The sequence below is a fragment of the Pristiophorus japonicus genome, chromosome 4, assembly GCF_044704955.1.
Source record: "Pristiophorus japonicus isolate sPriJap1 chromosome 4, sPriJap1.hap1, whole genome shotgun sequence".
Taxonomy (NCBI): domain Eukaryota; kingdom Metazoa; phylum Chordata; class Chondrichthyes; family Pristiophoridae; genus Pristiophorus; species Pristiophorus japonicus.
In genome coordinates, this window is record NC_091980.1 from 259,337,815 (window position 1) to 259,363,587 (window position 25,773).

Sequence of the window (25,773 nt, forward strand, 5' to 3'; positions counted from 1 at the left end):
GACAATACCTGAGGAAAGAGAACCGTTAACAATGTCAGCTAACATGGGAGCCAGAAAAAAAATTGGGTGGTCAGCAGTTTGGTGGGAATAGGGTCAAGGGAGCAGGAAATGGGTCTCATGGACAGGGTGAGCTCGGTGAGGTCAAGATACACTGCAGCAACTCACCAAGCTTTACCACCTAGAAGGACAAGGGCAAGTTCCCCTCCAGTTACACACGATCTTGACTTGGAAATATATCGTCATTCCTTCATCATCACTGCGTCAAAATCCTGGAACTCCCTCCCTAACAGCACTATTGGAGTACCTTCACTACAGGGACTGCAGCAGGTCAAGAAGGCGATCACCACCACCTTCTCAAGGGAACTTAGGGATGGGCAATAAATGCTGGCCTTGTCAGGAACAATTTTTTTTTAAATCATTTCTAAAGGGATTTTTTTTAACTTTTTGCCAACTTGGGTTCACTCTTGCAGTATGTGGAGGGTACTGAAATAAAGAATAAATGTTTTACAGTTTTTAATTCAGTTATTTTCCATATGTATCGTTTCAATACTTCCCCATCTGTATTCAGCCATGAGGGGAAGCAGAAGGACCATGGAGATCTTGTTTCATACTAAAGTGAATGTAGGATTTTTTACTAAAGGACTAGATTATGAACTACCATAATTATTCTCACTCAATCTACTTGAGATTATCTATTTCATTAATACCGTGGCTAAGAAAAGACAAATTGATGCGAACAGCAATTGGCGAATTTGTGCATCAACTGCCATTAGGCCAAAACATCTAATATAAAAATTGGCATTGGGCCAAAATATCTTTTGGCTATTTACTATTTCAAGGTTCATAAAAAGCTTAACATAAAACCAAAAAGCTTAACTCGATGTGTGCAAAAATAGTAAGTAAACCTTAGAATAAATAATTGAGTGTCTTTACATAATTTTACATCACTCTTTAAGTGTTTCTGTGTGAATCACTACATTGGAACTAAAATATTATTTTTAAAATGCAAAGCATCTTGGGTGCACGATGCAGATGTAGATTTTCTGTTCTGATTCAAATAAAATATACCTTAATGCTTCCTGAAATAAATCTATGAGGAAGATTTCCACTATTTACTATGTATAACAAAATTGTAATTGTATATATATAGAACTATAAATAGTGAACAGCAGAAATCTTCCCACCCATGTTTCTGTCCTCATGTTATGAATCACATTACATACTGCATGAGTCAAGACAAAAAGATACTGTTTTAGTAAACCACAGAGGGAAACCCACCAATAACTATAAATGGTTGCAGTCTTCACCTTAACAGAATTAAGAAAACAAAGTTTTCAACTAAAAATTACTTCAGCGATGCTGTATATCAAAGCCATGAAGCACTGCACCAAAATGGTAGAAAACAGTTTTAAGTTTACAATTGCTATACGTATGTGATAAGTTATGGATATCAACCAGGTCATCAAGAGAAAATGCCAAGTAGAGCGGAAAATGTTTGATGTAAAGAGATACAATATGAGTCAGTCAACATGTACTCATTCCTCTTGCTCTTTCCTGGTATATGCATCCTGTAGAACCATTAAAAAGCATTGGTCCAGATCTAAATTCTGATAGGTATCAATGCTTATTGTAATTTAGGATGTACTTACTGCTTGAACTTTCTAAGGATTTCAGAGTTTGGAGTGCCAACAACTTCATGGATTTTTGCAATTTGGTCAACTTCATTAGAACCAGGAAAAAGCGGCTGCAGGCTGCAGGGAAGAAAATCTTGAAATAAATTTTAAGTAATGATTGTGTATTTCACTATGTTGAAAATTATGTTATGCGTGTGTATATTCGATCTCCTGTGGCATTAGAAATAGATAGAGGTTACAACATTTGTCCCAACCAATCGATGTCAGTGTTTACCCACCACGTGAGCCAATAGTTCTAATAAAATTTTCCCCCGCTGTTCCCATATCCTTTCATCCACCTATTCAATCTAATCTTTAATGTTGACATAGTTTCCTCTCAACCACCAACCCTGGAAGTGAATTCTACAACCTCACAATGCTCTTTGTAAAGAAGTTTCTCCTGACTGCTGTTCTAAATCTCCTACATTTAACCTTGTATCTATGGCTCCTCATTCTTGAACCTTCAACTACTGAAAACAGTCTGTTTCTATCTAGCCTGTCCGATTCTTTCATAATTTTAAACATTTCTATCATATAATCTATATTGTTCTAATGCAAAAAAGCCCCAATTTTTCAAGTCTTTTCTTCATGGTGAGTCTGCATTGAAGCAACAGTATGCTTCCTATAGGGTGCAGCTCAATACTATTCATAGTACTCTAACTGAGGTCTTATCAAGAATTTATATAGGCTCATTATTACCTCCTGGCTTTTACATTCTATACCTGTTATGATAAAACCCAGAACTCTATTAGCTTTTTTTTTTACAGTTTTATCATCCTGAGGTGATGTCTTTAATAATTCCATTCCATTCAAAGTATAGTTACTCCCAACGTTCCCGCTAAGCTGTGCGGCCGCTCAGCAGTCTGAAGGTCCCACGCAGGCCGTTCACCAGCTTTTAAATGAGAAACCACGCATGAACAAATATTTGAATGGCTTGTACAGGCACTTAAAGGGACCGTGCACCCTAAAGAAAATTAGCGGGAACATTGATTACTACTGTTATTTTTTTATCAAAATGTATCACCTCACACTTATTGACATTGAATTCCATTTGCCACGTTTTGGTCTATGAATATTCCTTTGTAGCTTCATTTGGTCTTTTAAAGAATTAACTATATCTCCTATTTTGGTATAATCTGCAAATTTTGACACAACTCCCTCTAGGCCTATATCCAAATCACAGATATACATAGTAAACAGAAGTTGTATCAAAAATTAATCCTGTGGGACATCACTACCCGCTTCCAACCATACTGAAAAACTGCCCTTAACTTCGACTCAGTTTTCTCTCTTCTAACCAATTTTTAATTTGGTTTTCTATCCTCCTCCTAATGCCATACCCCTTTATCTCCCATGCTTTATCTTGTCAAAGGCTTTCTTAAAGTCCATGTCCACTACATTACTGCATTTCCTGTCTGTTACCTTTTCAAAGAATTGTAAGGTTTGTCAATCCCTTTCGAAATCAATACTGGCTACTTCTAACCATTTTCTCAATATTTAGAAACGTGGTAATTTCACCCTCACCTAAAAACTCTCAATTTTTCTCAATCACAGATGCTAAGCTAACTGGCCTATAATTACCCGGATTAGCTGTCTCCCTTTTTAAAAATGATGTTATGCGTGTGTATATTGGATCTACATGGACATGGATACTACATCAGCTACTCTTCAGTCCTCTGACACACATCCACATTCAATAGAGCCTTGAAATATAGGGCCAGAATTTGCGGTGGGTAATAACATTGCTTTAAGACTCAGTGCATAAGGGAAGCCACAAGAGTCTGTGAGAATTGGGCATTATGATGCTTAGACAGCTTGTTGACGTCACAGCAGCTCGCGTTAGGGATTCCTCATTAACTTATACTGATTTCAACTGAAGGTTGGAAATGCCAAACTTCTCGCCACAGAGATCACAAGATCTTTGTGGGCAGCTTACTTCCGGGCCAGCGACGAATGCCTTTGCTTCGCAAATTACGGGCTATAATTTCTAGGCCTGTGCAATTTTCTCCTGTTGAGTCAAGAAAAAGGGGAATAAATAAATAATTGAGCAGGATGGTTGTAAATAGGAGATCATGATACAGAATGTTTGGTTTTTAGTACACACACACACATATATATACGCATTTACAAGCAATGTTCAGGAAAATATTATTTTAAAAACCTGTCAAATCTTGTTCAGATCAAATTAAAAATACAACCTATTTTGATAGATCTCCCACTAACACACATGTTTAAATAAATTGGTGATATATTACACATTTCTGGATTATAAATTTTGCCTATGTAAAAACAAGCACTGCACTTCTAAGTAATTTATCACCAAATATAAATTTGGAAAACTCAAATTATTTAGAGTCAAAGTTGGTGAACATAATACATGACTGCTGCAAGACTCAGTGCATAAGGGAAGCCACAAGAGGCAACGGTCATCTTGATCTGGTATTCGTAAATGACCTGGATAACTTACAGAAAATGGAAGTCATGGTACCATTGTGAGGACGGTGACCACAGAATGATTAAGTCAACATAATGTGGGATTCAAAAATTTCAAATATCAAGAGCTAGGTATTTATTCATTCACGGGATGTGGGCATCGCTGGCAAGGCCAGCATTTATTGCCCATCCCTAATTGACTTTGAGAATGTGGTGGTGAGCCTCCTTATTGAACCGCTGCAGTCCCTGTGGTGAAGGTACTCCCACTATGCTGTTAGGTTGGCAATCACAGGATTTTGACCTAATGATGATGAAGGAACAGCGATATATTTCCAAGTAAGGATGGTATGTGACTTGGAGGGGAACTTGAAGGTGGTGATGTTCCCATGTGCCTGCTGCCCTTGTCCTTCTAGGTGGTAGAGGTCGAGGGTTTTGGAGGTGCTGTCGAAGAAGCCATAGCGAGTTGCTGCAGTGCATCATCTAGATGGTTCACACTGCAGCCATGTTGTGCTAGTAGTGGAGGGAGTGAATGTTTGAGGTGGTGGATGGGATGCTGATCAAGCGGGCTGCTTTCTCCTGGATGGTGTCAAGCTTCTTGAGTGTTGTTAGAGCTGTACTCATCCAGGTAAGCGGAGCGTATTCCATCATACTCCTGACTTGTGCCTTGTAGATGGTGAAAAGGCTTAGAGGAGTCAGGAAGTGAGTCACACGCTTCAGAATACCCAGCCTCTGACCTACTCTTGTTGCCACAGTATTTATGTGGCTGGTTCAGTTAAGTTTCTGGTCAATGGTGACCCCCAGGATGTTGATGGTGGACGATTCAATGATGGTAATGTCATAGAATGTCAAGGGGAGGTGATTAAATTCTCTCTTATTGGAGATAGTCATTGCCTGTCACTTGTGTGGCATGAATGTTACTTGCCACTTATTAGCCCAAGCCTGAATGTTGTCCAGGTTTAGCTGCATGTGGGCACGGGTTGCTTCATTATGTGAGAAATTGCAAATGGAACCGAACATTGTGCAATCATCAGCAAACATTCATACCTCTGATCGTATAACACTTTAAAAGCGTTAACTTCAAAGAAATGAGGGAACAATTTAAGTAAATTGATTGCAGGGGGTTCAAGATCATTCCAGTAAAGGGCATGTGGAACAACTTTAAGGCATAATGCTGAACATGCAGGATAAATATATAACTACACACAGCAAGTGCAGACTAAACAAGCATGGTCCTGAATAGATAAATCAATAAATCAGAAGTGAAACAAAGAGGATAAATGGCATCTCATCATAAGAATATAAGAAATAGGAACAGGAGTAGACCATACGATCCCTCGAGCCTGCTCCGCCATTCAATAAGATCATGGCTGATCTGATCATAGACTCAGTTCCACTTCCCCGCTCGCTCCCCATAACTCCTTATCCCTTTATCGTTTAAGAAACTGTCTATTTCTGTCTTAAATTTATCCAATGTCCCAGCTTCCACAGCTCTCTGAGGCAGCGAATTCCACAGATTTACAATCCTCTGAGAGAAGAAATTTCTCCTCGTCTCTGTTTTAAATGGACAGCCACTTATTCTAAGATCATGCCCTCTAGTTCAAGTCTCCCCCATCAGTGGAAACATCCTCTCTACATCCACCTTGTCAAGCCCCCTCATAATCTTATATGTTTCGATAAGATCATCATCATAGGCAGTTCCTCGAATGAGGATGACTTGCTTCCACGAGTTCATAGGTGCTTGGCAGAGCTAGGCCTTTATCCAGTGGCAAGGGTAAAACAAGATGATTGCTGCACGGACCTAGCGCGCACACATATCGCAGCGTGGGCTGGCCCGTGCTGCCCCATGGTCCTTGGCTCTTCTGGGCCCCGTAACCTCATCTGTCGCACCTCCGCCACGAGCTCTCACCACTCCTCTGCCATAAACATTCACCGCATTTCACCACAAACACTTACTGCTCATCTGCCCCGACCTTCCCACTCCTCTGTACCTGGGATCTACAAGTGGTATCTACAAGTCTTGCAGCAAGAAAAGGGATGAGGAACAAGTGGAGTGACTAGAGCAACTGGGGTTGTTCTCCTGAGAGCAGATAAGGTTAAAGGGAGATTTGATAGAGGTGTTCAAAATCTTGAAGAATTTTGAAGGAGTAAATAAGGAGAAACTGCTTCCAGTGGCCGAAGGGTTGGTAACCAGAGGACACAGATTTAAGGTAATTGGAAAAGAAACAGAGGCAAAATGAGGAAAATATTTTTTAAACAGCAAGTGGTTATGATCTGGAATGCACTGCCTGAAAGGATAGTGGAAGTAGATACAATAATAACTTTCAAAAGGAGTTGTACAAATACTTGAAGAGGAAAAATTTGAAGGGCAATAGGGAAAGAGCAAAGGAGTGGGACATAGAAACATAGAAAATAGGTGCAGGAGTAGGCCATTCAGCCCTTCTAGCCTGCACCGCCATTCAATGAGTTCATGGCTGAACATGAAACTTCAGTACCCCCTTCCTGCGTTCTCGCCATACCCCTTGATCCCCCGAGTAGTAAGGACTTCATCTAACTCCCTTTTGAATATATTTAGTGAATTGGCCTCAACTACTTTCTGTGGTAGAGAATTCCACAGGTTCACCACTCTCTGGGTGAAGAAGTTTCTCCTCATCTCGGTCCTAAATGGCTTACCCCTTATCCTCAGACTGTGACCCCTGGTTCTGGACTTCCCCAACATTGGGAACATTCTTCCTGCATCTAACCTGTCTAAACCCGTCAGAATTTTAAACGTTTCTATGAGGTCCCCTCTCATTCTTCTGAACTCCAGTGAATACAAGCCCAGTTGATCCAGTCTTTCTTGATAGGTCTGTCCCGTCATCCCGGGAATCAGTCTGGTGAATCTTCGCTGCACTCCCTCAATAGCAAGAATGTCCTTCCTCAAGTTAGGAGACCAAAACTGTACACAATACTCCAGGTGTGGCCTCACCAAGGCCCTGTACAACTGTAGCAACACCTCCCTGCCCCTGTATTCAAATCCCCTCGCTATGAAGGCCAACATGCCATTTGCTTTCTTAACCGCCTGCTGTACCTGCATGCTAACCTTCAATGACTGATGTACCATGACACCCAGGTCTCGTTGCACCTTCCCTTTTCCTAATCTGTCACCATTCAGATAATAGTCTGTCTCTCTGTTTTTACCACCAAAGTGGATAACCTCACATTTATCCACATTATACTTCATCTGCCATGCATTTGCCCACTCACCTAACCTATCCAAGTCACTCTGCAGCCTAATAGCATCCTCCTCGCAGCTCACACTGCCACCCAACTTAGTGTCATCCGCAAATTTGGAGATACTGCATTTAATCCCCTAGTCTAAATCATTAATGTACAATGTAAACAGCTGGGGCCCCAGCACAGAACCTTGCGGCACCCCACTAGTCACTGCCTGCCATTCTGAAAAGTACCCGTTTACTCCTACTCTTTGCTTCCTGTCTGACAACCAGTTCTCAATCCACGTCAGCACACTACCCCCAATCCCATGTGCTTTAACTTTCCACATTAATCTCTTGTGTGGGACCTTGTCGAAAGCCTTCTGAAAGTCCAAATATACCACATCAACTGGTTCTCCTTTGTCCACTTTACTGGAAACATCCTCAAAAAATTCCAGAAGATTTGTCAAGCATGATTTCCCTTTCACAAATCCATGCTGACTTGGCCCTATCATGTCACCATTTTCCAGATGCACTGCTATGACATCCTTAATAATTGATTCCATCATTTTACCCACTACTGAGGTCAGGCTGACCGGTCTATAATTCCCTGTTTTCTCTCTCCCTCCTTTTTTAAAAAGTGGGGTTACATTGGCTACCCTCCACTCGATAGGAACTGATCCAGAGTCAATGGAATGTTGGAAAATGACTGTCAATGCATCCGCTATTTCCAAGGCCACCTCCTTAAGTACTCTGGGATGCAGTCCATCAGGCCCTGGGGATTTATCGGCCTTCAATCCCATCAATTTCCCCAACACAATTTCCCGACTAATAAAGATTTCCTTCAGTTCCCCCTCCTTACTAGACCCTCTGACCCCTTTTATATCCGGAAGGTTGTTTGTATCCTCCTTAGTGAATACCGAACCAAAGTACTTGTTCAATTGGTCTGCCATTTCTTTGTTCCCCGTTATGACTTCCCCTGATTCTGACTGCAGGTGACCTACGTTTGTCTTTACTAACCTTTTTCTCTTTACATACCTATAGAAACTTTTGCAATCCACCTTAATGTTCCCTGCAAGCTTCTTCTCGTACTCCATTTTCCCTGCCCTAATCAAACCCTTTGTCCTCCTCTGCTGAGTTCTAAATTTCTCCCAGTCCCCAGGTTCGCTGTTATTTCTGGCCAATTTGTATGCCACTTCCTTGGCTTTAATACTATCCCTGATTTCCCTAGATAGCCACGGTTGAGCCACCTTCCCTTTTTTATTTTTACGCCAGACAGGAATGTACAATTGTTGTAATTCATCCATGCGGTCTCTAAATGTCTGCCATTGCCCATCCACAGTCAACCCCCTAAGTATCATTCGCCAATCTATCCTAGCCAATTCACGCCTCATACCTTCAAAGTTACCCTTCTTTAAGTTCTGGACCATGGTCTCTGAATTTACTGTTTCATTCTCCATCCTAATGCAGAATTCCACCATATTATGGTCACTCTTCCCCAAGGGGCCTCGCACAATGAGATTGCTAATTAATCCTCTCTCATTACACAACACCCATTCTAAGATGGCCTCCCCTCTAGTTGGTTCCTCAACATATTGGTCTAGAAAACCATCCCTTATGCACTCCAGGAAATCCTCCTCCACCGTATTGCTTCCAGTTTGGCTAGCCCAATCTATGTGCATATTAAAGTCATCCATTATAACTGCTACACCTTTATTGCATGCACCCCTAATTTTCTGTTTGATGCCCTCCCCAACATCCCTATTACTGTTTGGAGGTCTGTACACATCTCCTACTAACATTTTTTGCTCTTTGGTGTTCTGCAGCTCTACCCATATAGATTCCACATCATCCAAGCTAATGTCTTTCCTAACTATTGCATTAATCTCCTCTTTAACCAACAATGCTACCCCACCTCCTTTTCCTTTTATTCTATCCTTCCTGAATGTTGAATACCCCTGAATGTTGAGTTCCCAGCCCTGATCATCCTGGAGCCACGTCTCCGTAATCCCAATCACATCATATTTATTAACATCTATTTGCACAATTAATTCATCCACCTTATTGCGGATACTCCTTGCATTAAGACACAAAGCCTTCAGGCTTGTTTTTTTAACACCCTTTGTCCTTTTAGAATTTTGCTGTACAGTGGCCCTTTTTGTTCTTTGCCTTGGGTTTCTCCGCCCTCCACTTTTCCTCATCTTCTTTCTGTCTTTTGCTTTTGCCTCCTTTTTGTTTCCCTCTGTCTCCCTGCATTGGTTCCCATCCCCCTGCCATATTAGTTTAAATCCTCCCCAACAGCACTAGCAAACATTCTCCCTAGGACATTGGTTCCGATCCTGCCCAGGTGCAGACCGTCCGGTTTGTACTGGTCCCACCTCCCCCAGAACCGGTCCCAATGCCCCAGGAATTTGAATCCCTCCCTGCTGCACCACTGCTCAAGCCACGTATTCATCTGCGCTATCCTGCGATTCCTACTCTGACTATCACGTGGCACTGGTAGCAATCCCGAGATTACTACTTTTGAGGTCCTACTTTTTAATTTAGCTCCTAGCTCCTTAAATTCGTTTCGTAGGACCTCATCCCTTTTTTTACCTATGTCGTTGGTACCAATGTGCACCACGACAACTGGCTGTTCTCCCTCCCATTTCAGAATGTCCTGCACCCGCTCCGAGACATCCTTGACCCTTGCACCAGGGAGGCAACATACCATCCTGGAGTCTCGGTCGCGGCCGCAGAAACGTCTATCTATTCCCCTCACCATTGAATCCCCTATCACTATTGCTGTCCCACTCTTTTTCTTGCCCTCCTGTGCAGCAGAGCCAGCCACGGTGCCATGAACTTGGCTGCTGCTGCCCTCCCCTGATGAGTCATCCCCCTCAACAGTACTCAAAACAGTGTATCTGTTTTGCAGGGGGATGACCACAGGGGACCCCTGCACTACCTTCCTTGCACTACTCTTCCTGCTGGTCTTCCATTCCCTAGCTGGCTGTGGACCCTTTCCCTGTGGTAAGACCAACTCACTACACGTGATACTCACGTCATTCTCAGCATCGTGGATGCTCCAGAGTGAATCCACCCTCAGCTCCAATTCCGTAACGCGGACCGTCAGGAGCTGGAGGTGGATACACTTCCTGCACACGTAGTCGTCAGGGACACCGGAAGTGTCCCTGAGTTCCCACATGGTACAGGAGGAGCATAACACCCAACCGAGCTCTCCTGCCATGACTTAACCCTTAGATACACTTAAATTGGCAACAACAATGTTAAAAGTTACTGACTGATATAAGAAGAAAAAGAAAAACTACTAATTGGATAGTTCTTTCAAAGAGCCAACACAAGCACGATGGGCCGAATGGCCTCGGTCTGTGCTGTATCATTCTATGCAGAAACATGTTAAGATAATGAATGGAGGGCAAAGAATAAAGACGCATAGCTGCAAACTGTTTTGTATTTAATCCTTTGTAACCTGCATCACACCTGACCACCAGAGGGCCCACCTGTTGGCGTCCCAAGGGATCCCAGCAACCCTTGGGAGCACAGTATATAAACAGGCCACTCACGAGGTACCTACACTCTGGAATCTTAATAAAGGAACTAAGGTCACACTTGCTCATTGCACACAGTACTCAGTCTCACCATTTATTATGAGTGTAACACAAACAAAACATAACAGCAAGATAGACTTCCAGTACTTCAACAGATAGAGAGCAAAGAATCAGCAAACTTGCCAAGAGCCTGAAACTGAGGAAACTAACAAAACAATTAATATTCTGAATGATTACTTTCTTCAAGTATTCACAAGGGTAGACATGAAAGAAAAGAAAGAACGAGTTGCAATTATATAGTGCCTTTCATGACCACCAGATGTCCCAAAGCGCTTTACAGCCAATGAAGTACTTCTTTTTGAAGTGTTGTCACTGTTGTTATATAGGAAATGAGCATGAACAACATATCCTTCCCAAATAGTGATAGCCTGGGCAAAATAAATGACTTTTATATAAATAAGATAGAATTCCTAAATGGGCTTAAAAAGCTGAAAACCAATAAATCCCTAGGAATAGAAGATATTTATCGAAGAATGCTAAGAGAAACTAAGGAGGAAACTTTTGAGGCATTGGCAATCATTATGAGTGAGTCACTGGATACCATGGAGACACCAGCTGTTTGGAAACAGGCTAATATGATGACCATACTTAAAAAGTGCTTTAAATCAATCACAGTCAACTACAGACCCATTAATCTTACTTCAATCCCATGTAAAATTAGGGAATTGATTATCAGGAGTAAACTTTGATAAAAGGTGTGAATATTCACTGGAATCTCTAAACTAATTTTCATTGTCAAAAGCATTCTGATTCAGACTTTTCATCTGCACTTTCCATCTCTGTACTTTTAACGACTTGAGCGCTACATTTAACTTAATAGTAACTTTTTAAATATAAATTACATCAAGATCAGCCCATTGTGGCACTGTCAGAAATCCCAAATTGCCGTTCTCATCCATAATTATCTTTTGATCTTGTGGTCAAATGTGAACAACTTACAATGTATATCCCCACCCCATATATAATGCCTCTGACTTAGAAAAATGTCTCAAGGCACTTCACAATAGGCATAATTAGATAAAATTGGAAGCTGAGACAAAGAAAAAGATATTAGACAGGGTGACCAACTGATTGATCAAAGAGGTGGGTTTCAAGGAGGGTCTAAAAGGAGGACAGTGAGCTTAAGAAGCGGAGGGGTTTAAGGAGGGAATTCCACTGCATGGGGCCTAGACGCCTGAAGGCACGGCTATGAATGGTGGGCCAAAGAGAGGGGTGGGGATGTACAAAGGCCAGTCAGAGAAAGAAGTTGTTTGGGAGAGAATGGTTTGTAAGGCTGGAGGAGGTTACAGAGTTAGGGGGACAATCGGTGACACCTGAAAAACATACAACTTTAAATCTTTTCAAGTCTTTTTCCTTTTTTAACAATTATATATCCCAAGTGCTAAATAACTTGCACAGTCACTAAACCAGCAACTAATCAATTACGACAATGTCTGTTTTGTTAAGTATGGAATTCTGACAGGTATGATGGACATGAAATAAACAGCTCTGATTAAAGTGCCAGCCGAGCCGTTATGGAATTGTAATGTTTGATTATAAGCGCGCTAAATGAAAGAAAAAGAATTCAAATTCATATTAGGGCCTTTCACTGCCCTTAGGATGCCACAAAGCACCTCACATCCAATGAAGTACTTTTAAATTATAGTTACTGCAGTAATGTAGGGAAACACAGCAACGTAGGGAAACACAGCAACCAATATGCGCACAGCAAGATCCCACAAACAACAAGCAATACATTATCGGATAATCTGTTTTCGTGGTCGAGTGAAAAATATTGGCCAGAAGACCAGGAGAATTCCTGTGCCCTTTTTTTAAACCCGAATGGGGTCTTTTATGTCCACCTGAGAAAGCATCGGTTTAACATCTCATCTGAATGATGGTGCTTTCAACAGTGCAGCACTCCATCTGTACTGTATGAAGTATCAGACCAGATTACATGCTCAGGTCTGTGGAACTGGGGATTGAACACATGACCGACTGACTCAGAGGTAACCGTGCGACCACTGAGACAAAGCTTACACCCAATGATGGGTAAGCTCATTGAATGTATTCAAGTCACAGATAGATAGATTTTTAACTAATAAGGGAATTAAGGGTTATGGGGAGCGGGCGGGTAAGTGGAGCTGAGTCCACGGCCAGATCAGCCATGATCTTGTTGAATGGCGGAGCAGGCTCGAGGGGCTAGATGGCCTACTCCTGTTCCTAATTCTTATGTTCTTATGTTCTTATGTAAGGATGCACCTATTGGTGCGTCTACATTAGTGCGACTGCGCAGTGTTTTATTGCTTTCGTTTAATCTACACTGCCATTTTGCTTTCTTTCATCAGAAACATTATAAACACTATGTATGGGCTGGAAATTCATCAAAAACCACCACCACCGGTTTGCCGCCCAAAAATTTGCTACGTCTCTGCTATGAATTCTCGGCGAAAAATTAATGAACAAAATGGGGAAAATTCCGCCTGAAGGAAAAAAATCGGCGTTGCACAAGGATTCGTGGCGGAAACCGCAATCCTCGTCAACTTTAGTCCAAGGCTGATTACCGCTGCGAGTTGGGCCTCGGGCGGGGGGAAAACACAAAATATATTTTTCAAAAAAAAAATCGCAAAACATTCACTAGACCCTTTTCTTACGAATCGCTGCAAAAAAATTTTAATATAAACTTTAACTTACCTTTTTTGCAGGGTTTCATTCCCTGCGCCGTTCCAAGGGCTGCTCCAACTGGTTTCTCCTCGACACTTTACCCACTGCCCCGCGCCTCTATGGGTCACCGCTGTGACCAAACTCGGGCAGAAGCAGTTTTTCGAGTGTTGCACGCTGGCGGTCTGTTCCCTAGTGGTATTTCAAAACCACCGCCGGAAGATTTCAATGTATTTCCCGCCGGACCTTTTACCACCCAAAACGAAGAAATACCGCCGAAAAACGCAGTGGAAGGCTGATGAAATTCCAGCCCATAATAATCCTACATAGCAATTTATTTACCAACGATTCTCTCAGTTTCAGGAACATTTCCAGTTCGCTAATACTGCTAACATTCTAAATGCTCACCAATAATTTTATTTACCAATTTGGCTGAACAGAACCTGATTACGTAGAAACATAGAAACATAAAAAATAGGTGCAGGAGCAGGCCATTCAGTCCTTCGAGCCTGTACCACCATTCAATATGATCATGGCTGATCATTCAACTTTAGTACCCCATTCCTGCTTTCTCTCCATACTACTTGATCCCTTTAGCCATAAGGGCCGCATCTAACTCCCTTTTGAATATATCTAAGGAACTGGCCTCAACAACTTTCTGTGGTAGAGAATTCCACAGGTTCACAGCTCTCTGAGTGAAGAAGTTTCTCCTCATCTTGGTCCTAAATGGCTTACCCCTTATCCTTAGACTGTGTCCCCTGGTTCTGGACTTCCTCAACATCGGGAACATTCTTCCTGCATCTAACCTGTCCAATCCCATCAGAATTTTATGTTTCTATGAGATCCCCTCTCATTCTTCTAAATTCCAGTGAATATAAGCCTAGGCGATCCAGTCTTTCTTCATATATCAGTCCTGCCATCCCGGGAACCAGTCTGGTGAACCTTCGCTGCACTCCCTCAATAGCAAGAATGTCCTTCCTCAGATAAGGAGACCAAAACTGTACACAATATTCAAGGTGTGGCCTCATCAAGGCCCTGTACAACTGCAGTAAGATCTCCCTGCTCCTATACTCAAATCCTCTCGCTGTGAAGACCAACATGCCATTTGCCTTCTTCACCGCCTGCTGTACCTGCATGCCAACTTTCAATTACTGATGTACCATGACACCCAGGTCTCATTGCACCTCCCCTTTTCCTAATCTGTCACCATTCAGATAATATTCTGCCTTCCTATTTTTGCTACCAAAGTGGATAACCTCACATTTATCTACATTATACTGCATCTGACATGCATTTGCCCACTCACCTAACCTGTCCAAGTCACCCTACAGCCTCTTAGCATCCTCCTCACAGCTCACACTGCCACCCAGCTGTGTCATCTGCAAACTTGGAGATATTACATTCAATTCCTTTTGTCTAAATTATTAATGTATATTGTAAATAGCTGGGGTACCAGCACTGAACCCTGCAGTACCCCACTGCCTGCCATTCTGAAAAGAACCCGTTTATTCCTATTCTTTGCTTCCTGTCTGCCAACCAGTTCTCTATCCATGTCAGTACATTACCCCCAATACCAGGTGCTTTAATTTTGCACACCAATCTTTTGTGAGGGACCTTGTCAAAAGCCTTTTGAAAGTCCAAATACACTACATACACTAGTTCTCCCTTGTCCACACTACTAGTTACATCCTCAAAAAATTCTAGAAGATTTGTCAAGCACGATTTCCTTTCATAAATCCATGCTGACTTGGACCGATCCTGTCACTGCTTTCCAAATGCGCTGCTATTATATCTTTAGTAATTGATTCCAACATTTTCCCCACTACCGATGTCAGGCTAACCGGTCTATAATTTCCTGTTTTCTCTTTCCCTCCTTTTTTAAAAAGTGGGTTTACATTAGCTACTCTCCAATCCATAGGAACTGATCCAGAGTCTATAGAATGTTGGAAAATGACCACCAATGCATCCACTATTTCTAGGGACACTTCCTTAAATACTCTGGGATGCAGGCTATCAGGCCCTGGGGATTTATCTGCCTTCAGTCCCATCAATTTCCCGAACACAATTTCCTGACCAATAAGAAGTTCCTTCAGTTCCTCCTTCTCGCTAGACCCTCGGTCCCCTAGTATTTCTGGAAGGTTATTTGTGTCTTCCTTAGTGAAGACAGAACCAGAGTATTTGTTCAATTGGTCTGCAATTTGTTCCCCGTTATAAATTCACCTGATTCTGACTGCAAGGGTCCTACGTTTGTCTTCACTAACCTTTTTCTCTTCACATATCTATAGAAGCTTTTGCAGTCAGTTTTTATGTTCCCTGCAAGCTTACTCTCGTACTCTATTTTCCCCCTCCTAATTAAACCCTTTGTCCTCCTCTGCTGAATTCTAAATTTCTCCCAGTACTCAGGTTTGCTGCTTTTTCTGTCCATGATATATGCCTCTTCCTTTCTTAAATTTAACACTATCCCTAATTTCCCTTGTTAGCCACGGTTGAGCCACCTTCCCAGTTTTATTTTTACGCCAGACAAGGATGTACAATTGTTGAAGTTCATTCATGTGATCTTTAAATGTCTACCATTGCCTATCCACCGTCAATTCTTTAAGTATTATTCGCCAGTCTATCCTAGCCAATTCACGTCTCATACCATCAAAGTTACCTTTCTTTAAGTTCAGGGCCCTAGTCTCTGAATTAACTGTGTCACTCTCCATCTTAATGAAGAATTCTAACATTACGGTCACTCTTCCCCAAGGGGCCTCGCACAACAAGATTGCTAATTAAGCCTCTCTCGTTACACAACATCCAGTCTAGGATGGCCAGCTCTCTAGTTGGTTCCTCGACGTATTGGTCTAGAAAACCATCCCTTATACACTCCAGGAAATCCTCCTCCACCGTATTGCTACCAGTTTGGTTAGCCCAATTATGAACTGATAAGAGTTCCTCTTTAATATTCTACCCCCACATATATCTGTATCATTCAATACTCTGGTGAACAATCAGATTCATTTAAACAGCAACGGAGATTGCGTGTATACAAAAGGATAGGAAACCTCACTATCTATAGCTGTCAGCTGTGGCTCAGTGGGTGGCACACTTGCCTCTGGGTCAGAAGGTTCTGGATTTAGGTCTCACTCCAGGAACTTGAGCACATAAATCTAGGCTGACAGTGCAGTGCAGTGTTGAGGGACTGCTGCACTGTCGGAGGTGCCGTCTTTCGAATGAGACGTTAAACTGAGGCCCCGTCTGCTCTCTCAAGTGGACGTAAAAGATCACATGGTACTATTTTGAAGAAGAGTAGGGGAGTTATCCCCGGTGTCCTGGCAAATAGTTATCCCTCAATCAACGTAACAAAAACAGATTCATCATCATCATAGGCAATCCCTCGGGATCGAGGACAACTTGCTTCGACTCTTAACATGAGTTCTTAGATGGCTGTACAGTCCAATACGAGAACCACAGTCTCTGTCACAGGTGGGGCAGATAGTCATTGAAGGAAGGGGTGGGTGGGACTGGTTTGCCGCACGCTCTTTCCGCTGCCTGCGCTTGATTTCTGCATGCTCTCGGCGATGAGACTCGAGGTGCTCAGTGCCCTCCTGGATGCGCTTCCTCCACTTAGGGTGGTCTTTGGCCAGGGTTTCCCAGGTCTCAGTGGGGATGTTGGACTTTATCAGGGAGGCTTTGAGGGTGTCCTTGTAACGTTTGCGCTGCCCACCTTTGGCTCGTTTGGCGTGAAGGAGTTCCGAGTAAAGCGCTTGCTTTGGGAGTCTTGTGTCTGGCATGCGAACTATGTAGCCTACCCAGTGGAGCTGATCAAATGTGGTCAGTGCTTCGATGCTGGGGATGTTGGCCTGGTCGAGGACGCTAATGTTGGTGCGTTTGTCCTCCCAGGAGATTTGTAGGATCTTGCAGAGACATCGTTGGTGGTATTTCTCCAGCGACTTGAGGTGTCTACTGTACATGCTTCCATGCTCCATGCTCCACCTCATAGTCGACAAGTTCCCTGCTGGAGTGGCACTAAACTACAGAACCAGCACGAAGCTGTTCAACCTACGCTGTCTCCAGGCCAGGTCCAAGACCACCCCAACCTCTGTCATCAGGCTACAGTACGCGGGCGACGCCTGCGTCTGTGCACATACAGAAGCTGAACTCCAGGACATAGTCATCGTATTTACTGAGGCGTACGAAAGCATGGGCCTTACGCTAAACATCAGCAAGACAAAGGTCCTCCACTAGCCTGTCCTTACCACACAGCACTGTCCCCCAGTCATCAAGATCCATGGCATGGCCCTGGACAACATGGACCACTTCTCATATCTCGGGAGCCTCCTATCAACAAGAGCAGGCATTGACGACGAGATCCAACACCGCCTCCAGTGCGCCAGTGCAGTCTTCGGCCGCCTGAAGAAAAGAGTATTTGAAGACTAGGCCCTCAAAACTGCCACCAAGCTCATGGTCTACAGGGCTGTAGTAATACCCACCTTCCTGTATGGCTCAGAAACATGGACCATGTATAGAAAAACAGTTGATCTGGTCATTATCACATTGTTGTTTGTGGAAGTTTGCTGTGTGCAAATTGGCTGCTGCGTTTCCTACATTCCAACAGTGACTACACTCCAAAAGTACTTAATTGGCTGTAAAGCACTTTGAGATGTCCAGTGGCCATGAAAGGCGCTATATAAATGCAAGTCTTTCTTTCTTTATATGTTCTAAAGCCAAGAAAACTTCATACTCCTATAAATGCACATCACAAAGGAGAAAGCAGCAGTCGAGGTACTGAGATCTCAGGTCATGCACGTGTAGAGGAAAGAAAGAAAGACTTGGATTTATATAGCGCCATTCACAAGCACCGGACGTCTCAAAGCACTTTACAGCCAATGAAGTACTTTTGAGTGTAGTCACTGTTGTAATGTAGGAAAGGAAACTAATGCATGAATTAAACAGAAAGTAAGGCTGAGGCCCCTGTGCAATGGGGGCCCTTTTCAGGAAAAAGTTATTCCATTCTGCTCCCTGGCCCATGTCCCAGAATATACATGAATAATGCTATGTGAGAGGTACCAGTATATACTATATCTATAACATATTAAATTCAGTATATGGGCTGTGCCTTCCATTGAAAATACTATGCAAACTAATTCTTATGGGAAATCTCATTATAGAAGTGTCGACATGTTGCAATTACCTGTTACCCCTGTAGGTAACACTGTGGTTTTGATTGGTTGCTTTTTAGTGAATGTTAATACCCAATCAAATAGGGGCACAAGCTGGAATATCAGTTAAAACTGGGAATTAAAATTCGCGATCCTAATGCTCAGTTGGATCCCCTGAGCTACTGCTTGGCTGTACAACTTTAATGAGATGTCAAATGGCTCGAACAGCATAAACATATCAAATAATGCCTCTAAACAGTACTTAAAGTTTGAACTTCACCTTGTTATTTCATAGAAAACACAGCCAGTGCTCCAGATGTCCATTTTGAAACTGTAGTACCCATCTGTAAGAAGGCACTCTGGAGCTCGATACCATCGGGTGGAAATATATTCTGTATATGGCTGCTTTGAGAAGATACTCCTACAGGAACCAAAATCTGCCAACTTCAGCAAGTTTTGCTGCAACGGTAAATCCAGTATATTTAAACATGGAATATTTATCAATATTACCGTTCTATATCAAAAAGCTGTTTTAGAAATCAGTTACAGAAAAGAATGATAGCATATACTTCATTTGTCCATTTCAGTTTCCTTTTTTGAATATTTTTGATAAGTATTGAATCACAGGGACTGGCTGAAAGAAGTTACTAAGCTAAGACAGTGTAACAGAGTTGAATCATCATGAATAAATGCAGGACATTAATTAAATGTGCTTCAATAATTTATGTAATTTTAATCCAAAGCACATTCAGCTTCGCATTTGTTACCATTTTAATTTTTACGAGGATAAGCCTCTACCCGCAAACTCATTCTGGCTTAGTCTTTTTAAAATTTTATTTCAGTGTAAATCCCAAATCACTGTATTGCCCTCAATAATCATGTTTTAAAATGGTTATTCCTTTCTGCACAATAAGCGATTACAATTCTTAAGGATAATCTTTGATCATAATTCCCCCAAAATGGCTATCCTATCACATAATGGCCCCAAGTTTCCACATGATTTACTCCTGATTTTTAGGAGCAACTGGTGTAGAACGGAGTATCTTAGAAATCGGAATTCTCGCCATTTAGTTTGCTCCAGTTCTAGTCAGTTAGAACAGTTTCACTTTGGAACAGAATTTTTTTTTCAAAAGGGGGCATGTCCGGCCACTTACGCCTGTTTTCAGATGGGGGGAGGAGGAGATGGGGGGGGGGAAGGAGGTTGGGGGGGGGAAAGGAGAAGGGGGAGGGAGGCTGAACAAGCCGGGCCCGAGACTTCGGGCAGGGCCCGTCCCCAGCACCAGATTTACAGGTAGGCGTTGGGTCGGGTCGGGGGGGTGGTGGGAGGGAGGTCGGTTCGGTTCGGGTCGGGGGGAGGGAGGGAGGGAGAGGGAGGTCAGGTCGGGGAGAGGGAGGTCAGGTCGGATCCAGTCCGGGGGCGGGGGGAGCGGGAGTCGGGTCCGGTCCGGTCCGGGGGTGGGGGGGGGGGACCCGGGAGTCGGGTCAGGTCCAGTCGGGTGGGGCGGGGGAGCGGGAGCGAGAGTTGGGTCGGGTCCGGAGGCGGGAAGCGGGAGTCGAGTCGGGTCGGGAGGAAGCAGGAGCTGGCCGTGGGAGGAGCCTTATTCATGCAGCCCCAGTGAGGCCATTCGGCCAGGGCTAGGGGCTGCGTGCTTCGGCCCCTCCCACACAGTTTCGGGCGCCTGGAGCTACTGAACATGCGTGCCCACTGTAGCGCACATGTGCAGAGGTCCCGGCACTGTTTTCAGCGCAGGGACCTAGCTCCGCCCCCTACAGCTCCTGCTGCGCTGCGCCGAGGGCCAGAGGACCTGCAGGGAGCTGGAGAATACGGAGGGTTTTTTTAGGCGCACTTTGTGGCGCGAAAAACGGGCGTCCAGGTCGGGACTGCGCCGTTCTAGGCGCGGCTCGAAACTTGGGCCCTTTGTAAGTAATCAATCCTTACCACTCAAGCAACAATTAATATTTAATTTGTAAGATGAAGAGAATTAGATAGATGATGAATAGAATTATATAGAAAGAGATCAATCAGGAAAATTTTAGGGATTAGAAACTATAGTTATGAGGAGAGACTCGGGATGCTGGGATTATTTCCATGAGCAGAGAAGGCCAAGAGGCGACAAATTACAGCTTTTTATAATTATAAACGGTTTTGTTAGAATGACTGGAGAAAGACTATTTGGAGAATCAGTGACAAGGGGTCAATTTAAAACCATCACTAAGAGTGAGGAAATAGGTTGGGAGAAATTTATTTATGCAGTTGTTGGAATATGGTATGCTTTACTGCAGGGACTAGTCGAGGCAGATAATAATATTTGAAGCAAAGTAAGATACAGAGCTACGGGGACACTGCGGGGTTTCAGAATTAGTTTCGGATTGCTCTAGCAAAGAGCTGACACAGACACGTTGGGCCGAATGGCTTTGTTCTGTGCTGTAACTTTTATGGTTCTTTTTTTCTGTCTAAATGATTCATGGGGGCGAAATTATCACGTGCCCCGTTTGGAGGCAGTAACCTTCTGGGGCCGGGACATTTATCATCAGGCCCGGAAGTTATGCCCCCAGTGCAGAATTCGGCCCTTCCACCCCTCAACGGAGGTGAAATGCTATCGGAGGCGCTCCGCGTCGATGGAGGGGTGCTTCTGGGGCGGTAGAGCAGCATGGATCTCCGCAGCGGAATGCCCCTCCCCTTCTATTAAAGGGGAAGGGCGCTGGGCACTCTACAGTTCCTTTGGCGGCCGCCCACGATCAAGCCAATAGCCCGGCACCCTTAACAGAATGGGCCCGGTCAAGGCAAGGGCCGCCATTGTCGGGCCGACAGAAGAGCCAGCCGACAGTAAAATATGGCAGCCCATGGCACAAACAGCCTTCCCTTTAAAGGGCGCCCCGGTGGCGGATGTATGACAGTGACATTTGTTTTTGGTCTGGAGGTTGGAGGTATGGAGGGGGAAATTTGTGGAGATCATGTAATGTATGATCTTGGGCCTACCCTCATACACTTTGCTTCAGGCGATGACATTGAGAATCGTCTCTATAACTTTTCTAATTTTTCCTTCATTAACAAATAGCCTAGTTCTTGTTCCTTCAACAAGGTTACCCCAATACTGATGCGGAACCATCAGAGTTTATTGCAGGTACAGATAGCTAGCCTACTGTATCATCTGCAGGTCACCAGTTGGCTGTACAGCCATCCATCAACAACAACTTACATTTATATAGTGCCTTTAACATAGGGAAGCATCCCAAGGCACTTCACAGGAGTATTATGAGGTAAAGAATTTGACACCGAGCCACCTAAGTAGAAATTAGCGCAGGCGATCAAAAGCTTGGTCAAAGAGGTTTGTTTTAAGGAGCATCTTGAAGGAGGAAAGAGGTAGAGAGGCAGAGAGACTTAGGCAGGGAATTCCAGAGCTTGGGGCCTAGGCAGCAGAAGGCACGGCCATCAATGGATGAGCGATTATAATCAGGGATGCTCAAGAGGACAGAATTAGAGGAGTGTAGACATATTGGGGGTTGTGGGGCTGGAGGAGATTACGGAGATAGGGAAGGGCGAGGCCATGGGGGGATTTGAAAATAGGGATGAGAATTTTGATATTGGGCCTTGCTTAACTGGAAGCAATGTAGGTCAGCGAGCACAAGGGTGATAGGTGAGTGGGACTTGGTGCGAGTTAGGACACGGGCAGCCAATGCTACTTCTAATAACACGACATTTAGTATTAGGACACATGAACAACTAATACAGAGTTCACAATACACAAAAGGCAATCATGGGAGCAATATATATTAAACATACACAAAAGTGTGAAAAATATAAAATGAATTTACTTTCACTATAATTTATTATTTGTAATTCTTTCATTTATGGAGATAATAAAGCATCAGTTGTCCAAAATCCGAACAAAGTCATCGACTCTGGTGATGTTTCACCTGGGTGCCTGACAGTTCCCTGTGGCATAAATGTTGAGGTAAAAAACAGATGTAACTACAAAAGGGTGTCATGTCAGTAGAAAATGCTAATGGACCATTCATCCATGTTTATTCGCATGACATTTATTCTTTGCCTGTTAATGCAATTGTGCAGCATTTCATGGCTGAACTCAAAAATTGAGTATTTTGTTCCAGGTCATACGTGGCATTAGTGAATTTAAAAAGTCACAGTAGTCAAAAAATTAATAGTATAGAGGAGTTTCTATCTGATACCATCTGTGTCGTGGCCATTGGTGGGTATATCACTGTGGAGCAGAAGAAAGAGGTCTACTAGAGCATAGGTAGAGGTAGAGCTAGAGCAACCATTATCACAAAAAAAAATGATCAGGTCACGCCATTTCAAGGCTGTTTGTGGGACTTTGATGTGTTCTAATTGGCTGCCGTGATTCCCTACATTATAAAAGTGACTGCGCTTCAAACATATTTAATTATCTGTCAAGTTCTGAGGTCATTAAAGAAAGAAGTTGCATCTACATAGTATATTACATATCCTCAGGATATCCCAAAGTGCTTTACTGCCAATTAATTACTCACCAAAGAAAAGTATACTACATTTAAAAATAAGTTTTAAAATATTTATAAACGCCGGAGGTAACGTCAATTTTTTTCCAGGGTGGAGTCTGGCAGAACTCCCCATCCACCCGCCAACCCCCATTCCTCACCGACCAGCTACTTATGCCACAGTATCCTGTCTCTTCCACTGAAGGGTGGGGGTGGGAATCAATGGCTTGATTCTCCTGGCCCCGACTCCTACCCCACAAAGTTCAACAGGAACAGCAGTGGAGCTGCGATGTGGCACATCCTAGCACATATCCCGGGATGGAGCCGCGCATAGATTTTTGGGATTTATCTAAATCAGTCGAACTCCTGTTGCTTCATGAATTTTCAAAAATCTTGAGAGTACCACACAAAAGACTCCTATTAAATTAAATTCACAGGAATCCAGGGTTAAATGTGAAAACAGATCAGAAGCCAGTTAAAAAAGGAAGGAGCGAATACTCATGGGAGAAGTTAATGTTAGAGATGTTGAGTAGGGTGCTGCAGGCACCAGTGCTTGGCTTCCTGTTGTTCCTCATCTCTATTAATGATTTAGAAATTGAAACTAAATGTAAGTATATTCAATTTGATGACACGGCTAAAAATAGGAATAGCAAGATTGTGATTTTTTTTCTTTATTCTCAGGATATGGGCATCGCTGGCAAGGCCAGCATTTATTGACAATCCATTATCGCCCTGAGCAACATATTTTTTTGATACAAATGAGTGGCTTGCAAGGCCACTTCCGAGGGTAGTTAAGAGTCAACCATGTTGGTGTGGGATTGTAGTCACAGATAGGTTTCCTTCCCTAAAGGGCATGAGTGAACTATTTGGGTTTTTACAACAATCCAATAGCTTCATAGTCACTTTTTACTGAGGCCAGCTTTTTATTTCCAGATTTAAACAAAACTGAATTCAAATTTTCAAACTGCCTTGGATGGATTTGAATTCACGCCCTCTAGTTTATTAGTCTAGTCCTCTGGATTACTAGTCCAGTAATATAACCTCTACATTACCATACTTGGCTTCTTAGTGCCATCCTAACTCTTGTCCCTTCTTTCTTTTGTCTAGGTCCTTCTCAGCAGCAAGAGGCTCCTGTAGAAGACACCTCAAAGGAGGACACTCCTTCTGAGCATACACCGTCAGGTGCTCAGCCCCTCCCAAGCAACAGCACAGACATTGGCACTCCATATTGGTTAGATAGTGAGGCAGAGGGGTCTGCATGTGATGAAACACTCAGCATAAGTGAGCATCAGTAGGTATTGGTAGCAGGGATAGCACAGGAGACAGCTTGCCGGAGGCAAGGACATCTCCCAGCTCTTCTGAGAAGAACAAAGGGCTTCAGGAACCTAGCCATGAAAAGAAAACTACTTGCCTTGCACAAGCAGTTGTACGAGTTATTTGAAGGCCTGCCAAGGAGTTTCAGCACTATAGGTAAAAGTGTGGAAGTCTGCTTCTAGTCTGTGTGGTGTCATCTCTCATGACACTAGCGCTCCACAGGTTGTGGGTTCAAGTCCCACTCTACGAACTTGAGCACAAAAATCTAGGCTGATCCTCCAGTGCAGTACTGAGGGAGTGCTGGACTGTTGAGAGGTGCTGCCTTTCGCGTGAGACGTTAAACCGAGGTCCCGTCTGCTCTCTCAAGAGATCCCCACGGCACTATTTCGAAAGGGAGTTATCCCCAGTGTCCTGGCCAATATTTATCCCCTCAATCAACATAACAAAAAACATATTATCTGGTCTTTATCACATTGTTGTTTGTGGGAGCTTGCTTGTGCGCAAATTGGCTGCCGCGTTTCCTACATTACAACAGAGACTACACTCCAAAAGTACTTAATTGGCTATAAAGCACTTTGAGACGTCCGATGGTCATGAAAGGCGCTGGAGAGTGTGGTTACCAACCAGGGACTCTGCAGCCATGCCCTCAGTGTCACCAGCCCATGTAGCTTTGGTGGAGCTCCTGTTCTAGGGCTCGAGCAAGCTGCCCTCTTACGCCTACAATGGCAGAAGAAGAACATCTGCTAGAATTCCAGCTCCAAAAAGGGGCTTCCCTTATAGGATACTGTGCGTGATGGTCTTGTTATTATGTGTATGCTTGTGATGAGCAATTCACAAATTAACCCTAGCAATCAGCTTTACAAGGATGCTAGAATTTCGACTGCAGGATTAGGGGATATAGGTGCAAACTGGGAAAAGGCGAGTTCAGGACAGATGCACTTCTTCACACAGAGAGAATAATCAATACCTTACATCGAAATTATAGCACAGAAACAGGCCATTCAGCCCAACTGGTTTATGCTCCACATGAGCCTCCTCCCACCCTCCTTCATCTCACATCATCAACATATCCTTCTTTTTGTTTCTCCTTCTTGTGTTTATCTAGCTTCCCCTTAAATGCATCTATGCTATTCGCCTCAACTACTCCTTGTGGTAGCGAGTTCCATATTCTCACCACATTCTGGTTAAAGAAATTTCTCCTGAATTCCCTACTGGATTTATTAGTCACTATCTTATATTGATGGCCCCTAGTTTTGGATTCCCCACAAGTGGAAACATCTCTACATCTCCCCTA

The 25,773-nt window shown here is 43.3% G+C and overlaps 1 protein-coding gene across 1 annotated transcript in view; it reads right to left on the bottom strand.

Annotated features, from left to right (window-relative positions):
• Positions 1 to 25,773, bottom strand: part of LOC139262346 (MAPK/MAK/MRK overlapping kinase-like) — a 253,865-nt gene that overhangs the window by 80,475 nt on the left and 147,617 nt on the right. Inside the window, exons 7-8 of the mRNA XM_070877529.1 lie at positions 18,967 to 19,145; positions 1,650 to 1,751 (exon numbers count right to left, since the gene is read on the bottom strand). Of these exons, the coding sequence (XP_070733630.1) occupies positions 1,650 to 1,751; positions 18,967 to 19,145 (281 nt within the window). The remainder of the gene's footprint in view (positions 1 to 1,649; positions 1,752 to 18,966; positions 19,146 to 25,773) is intronic.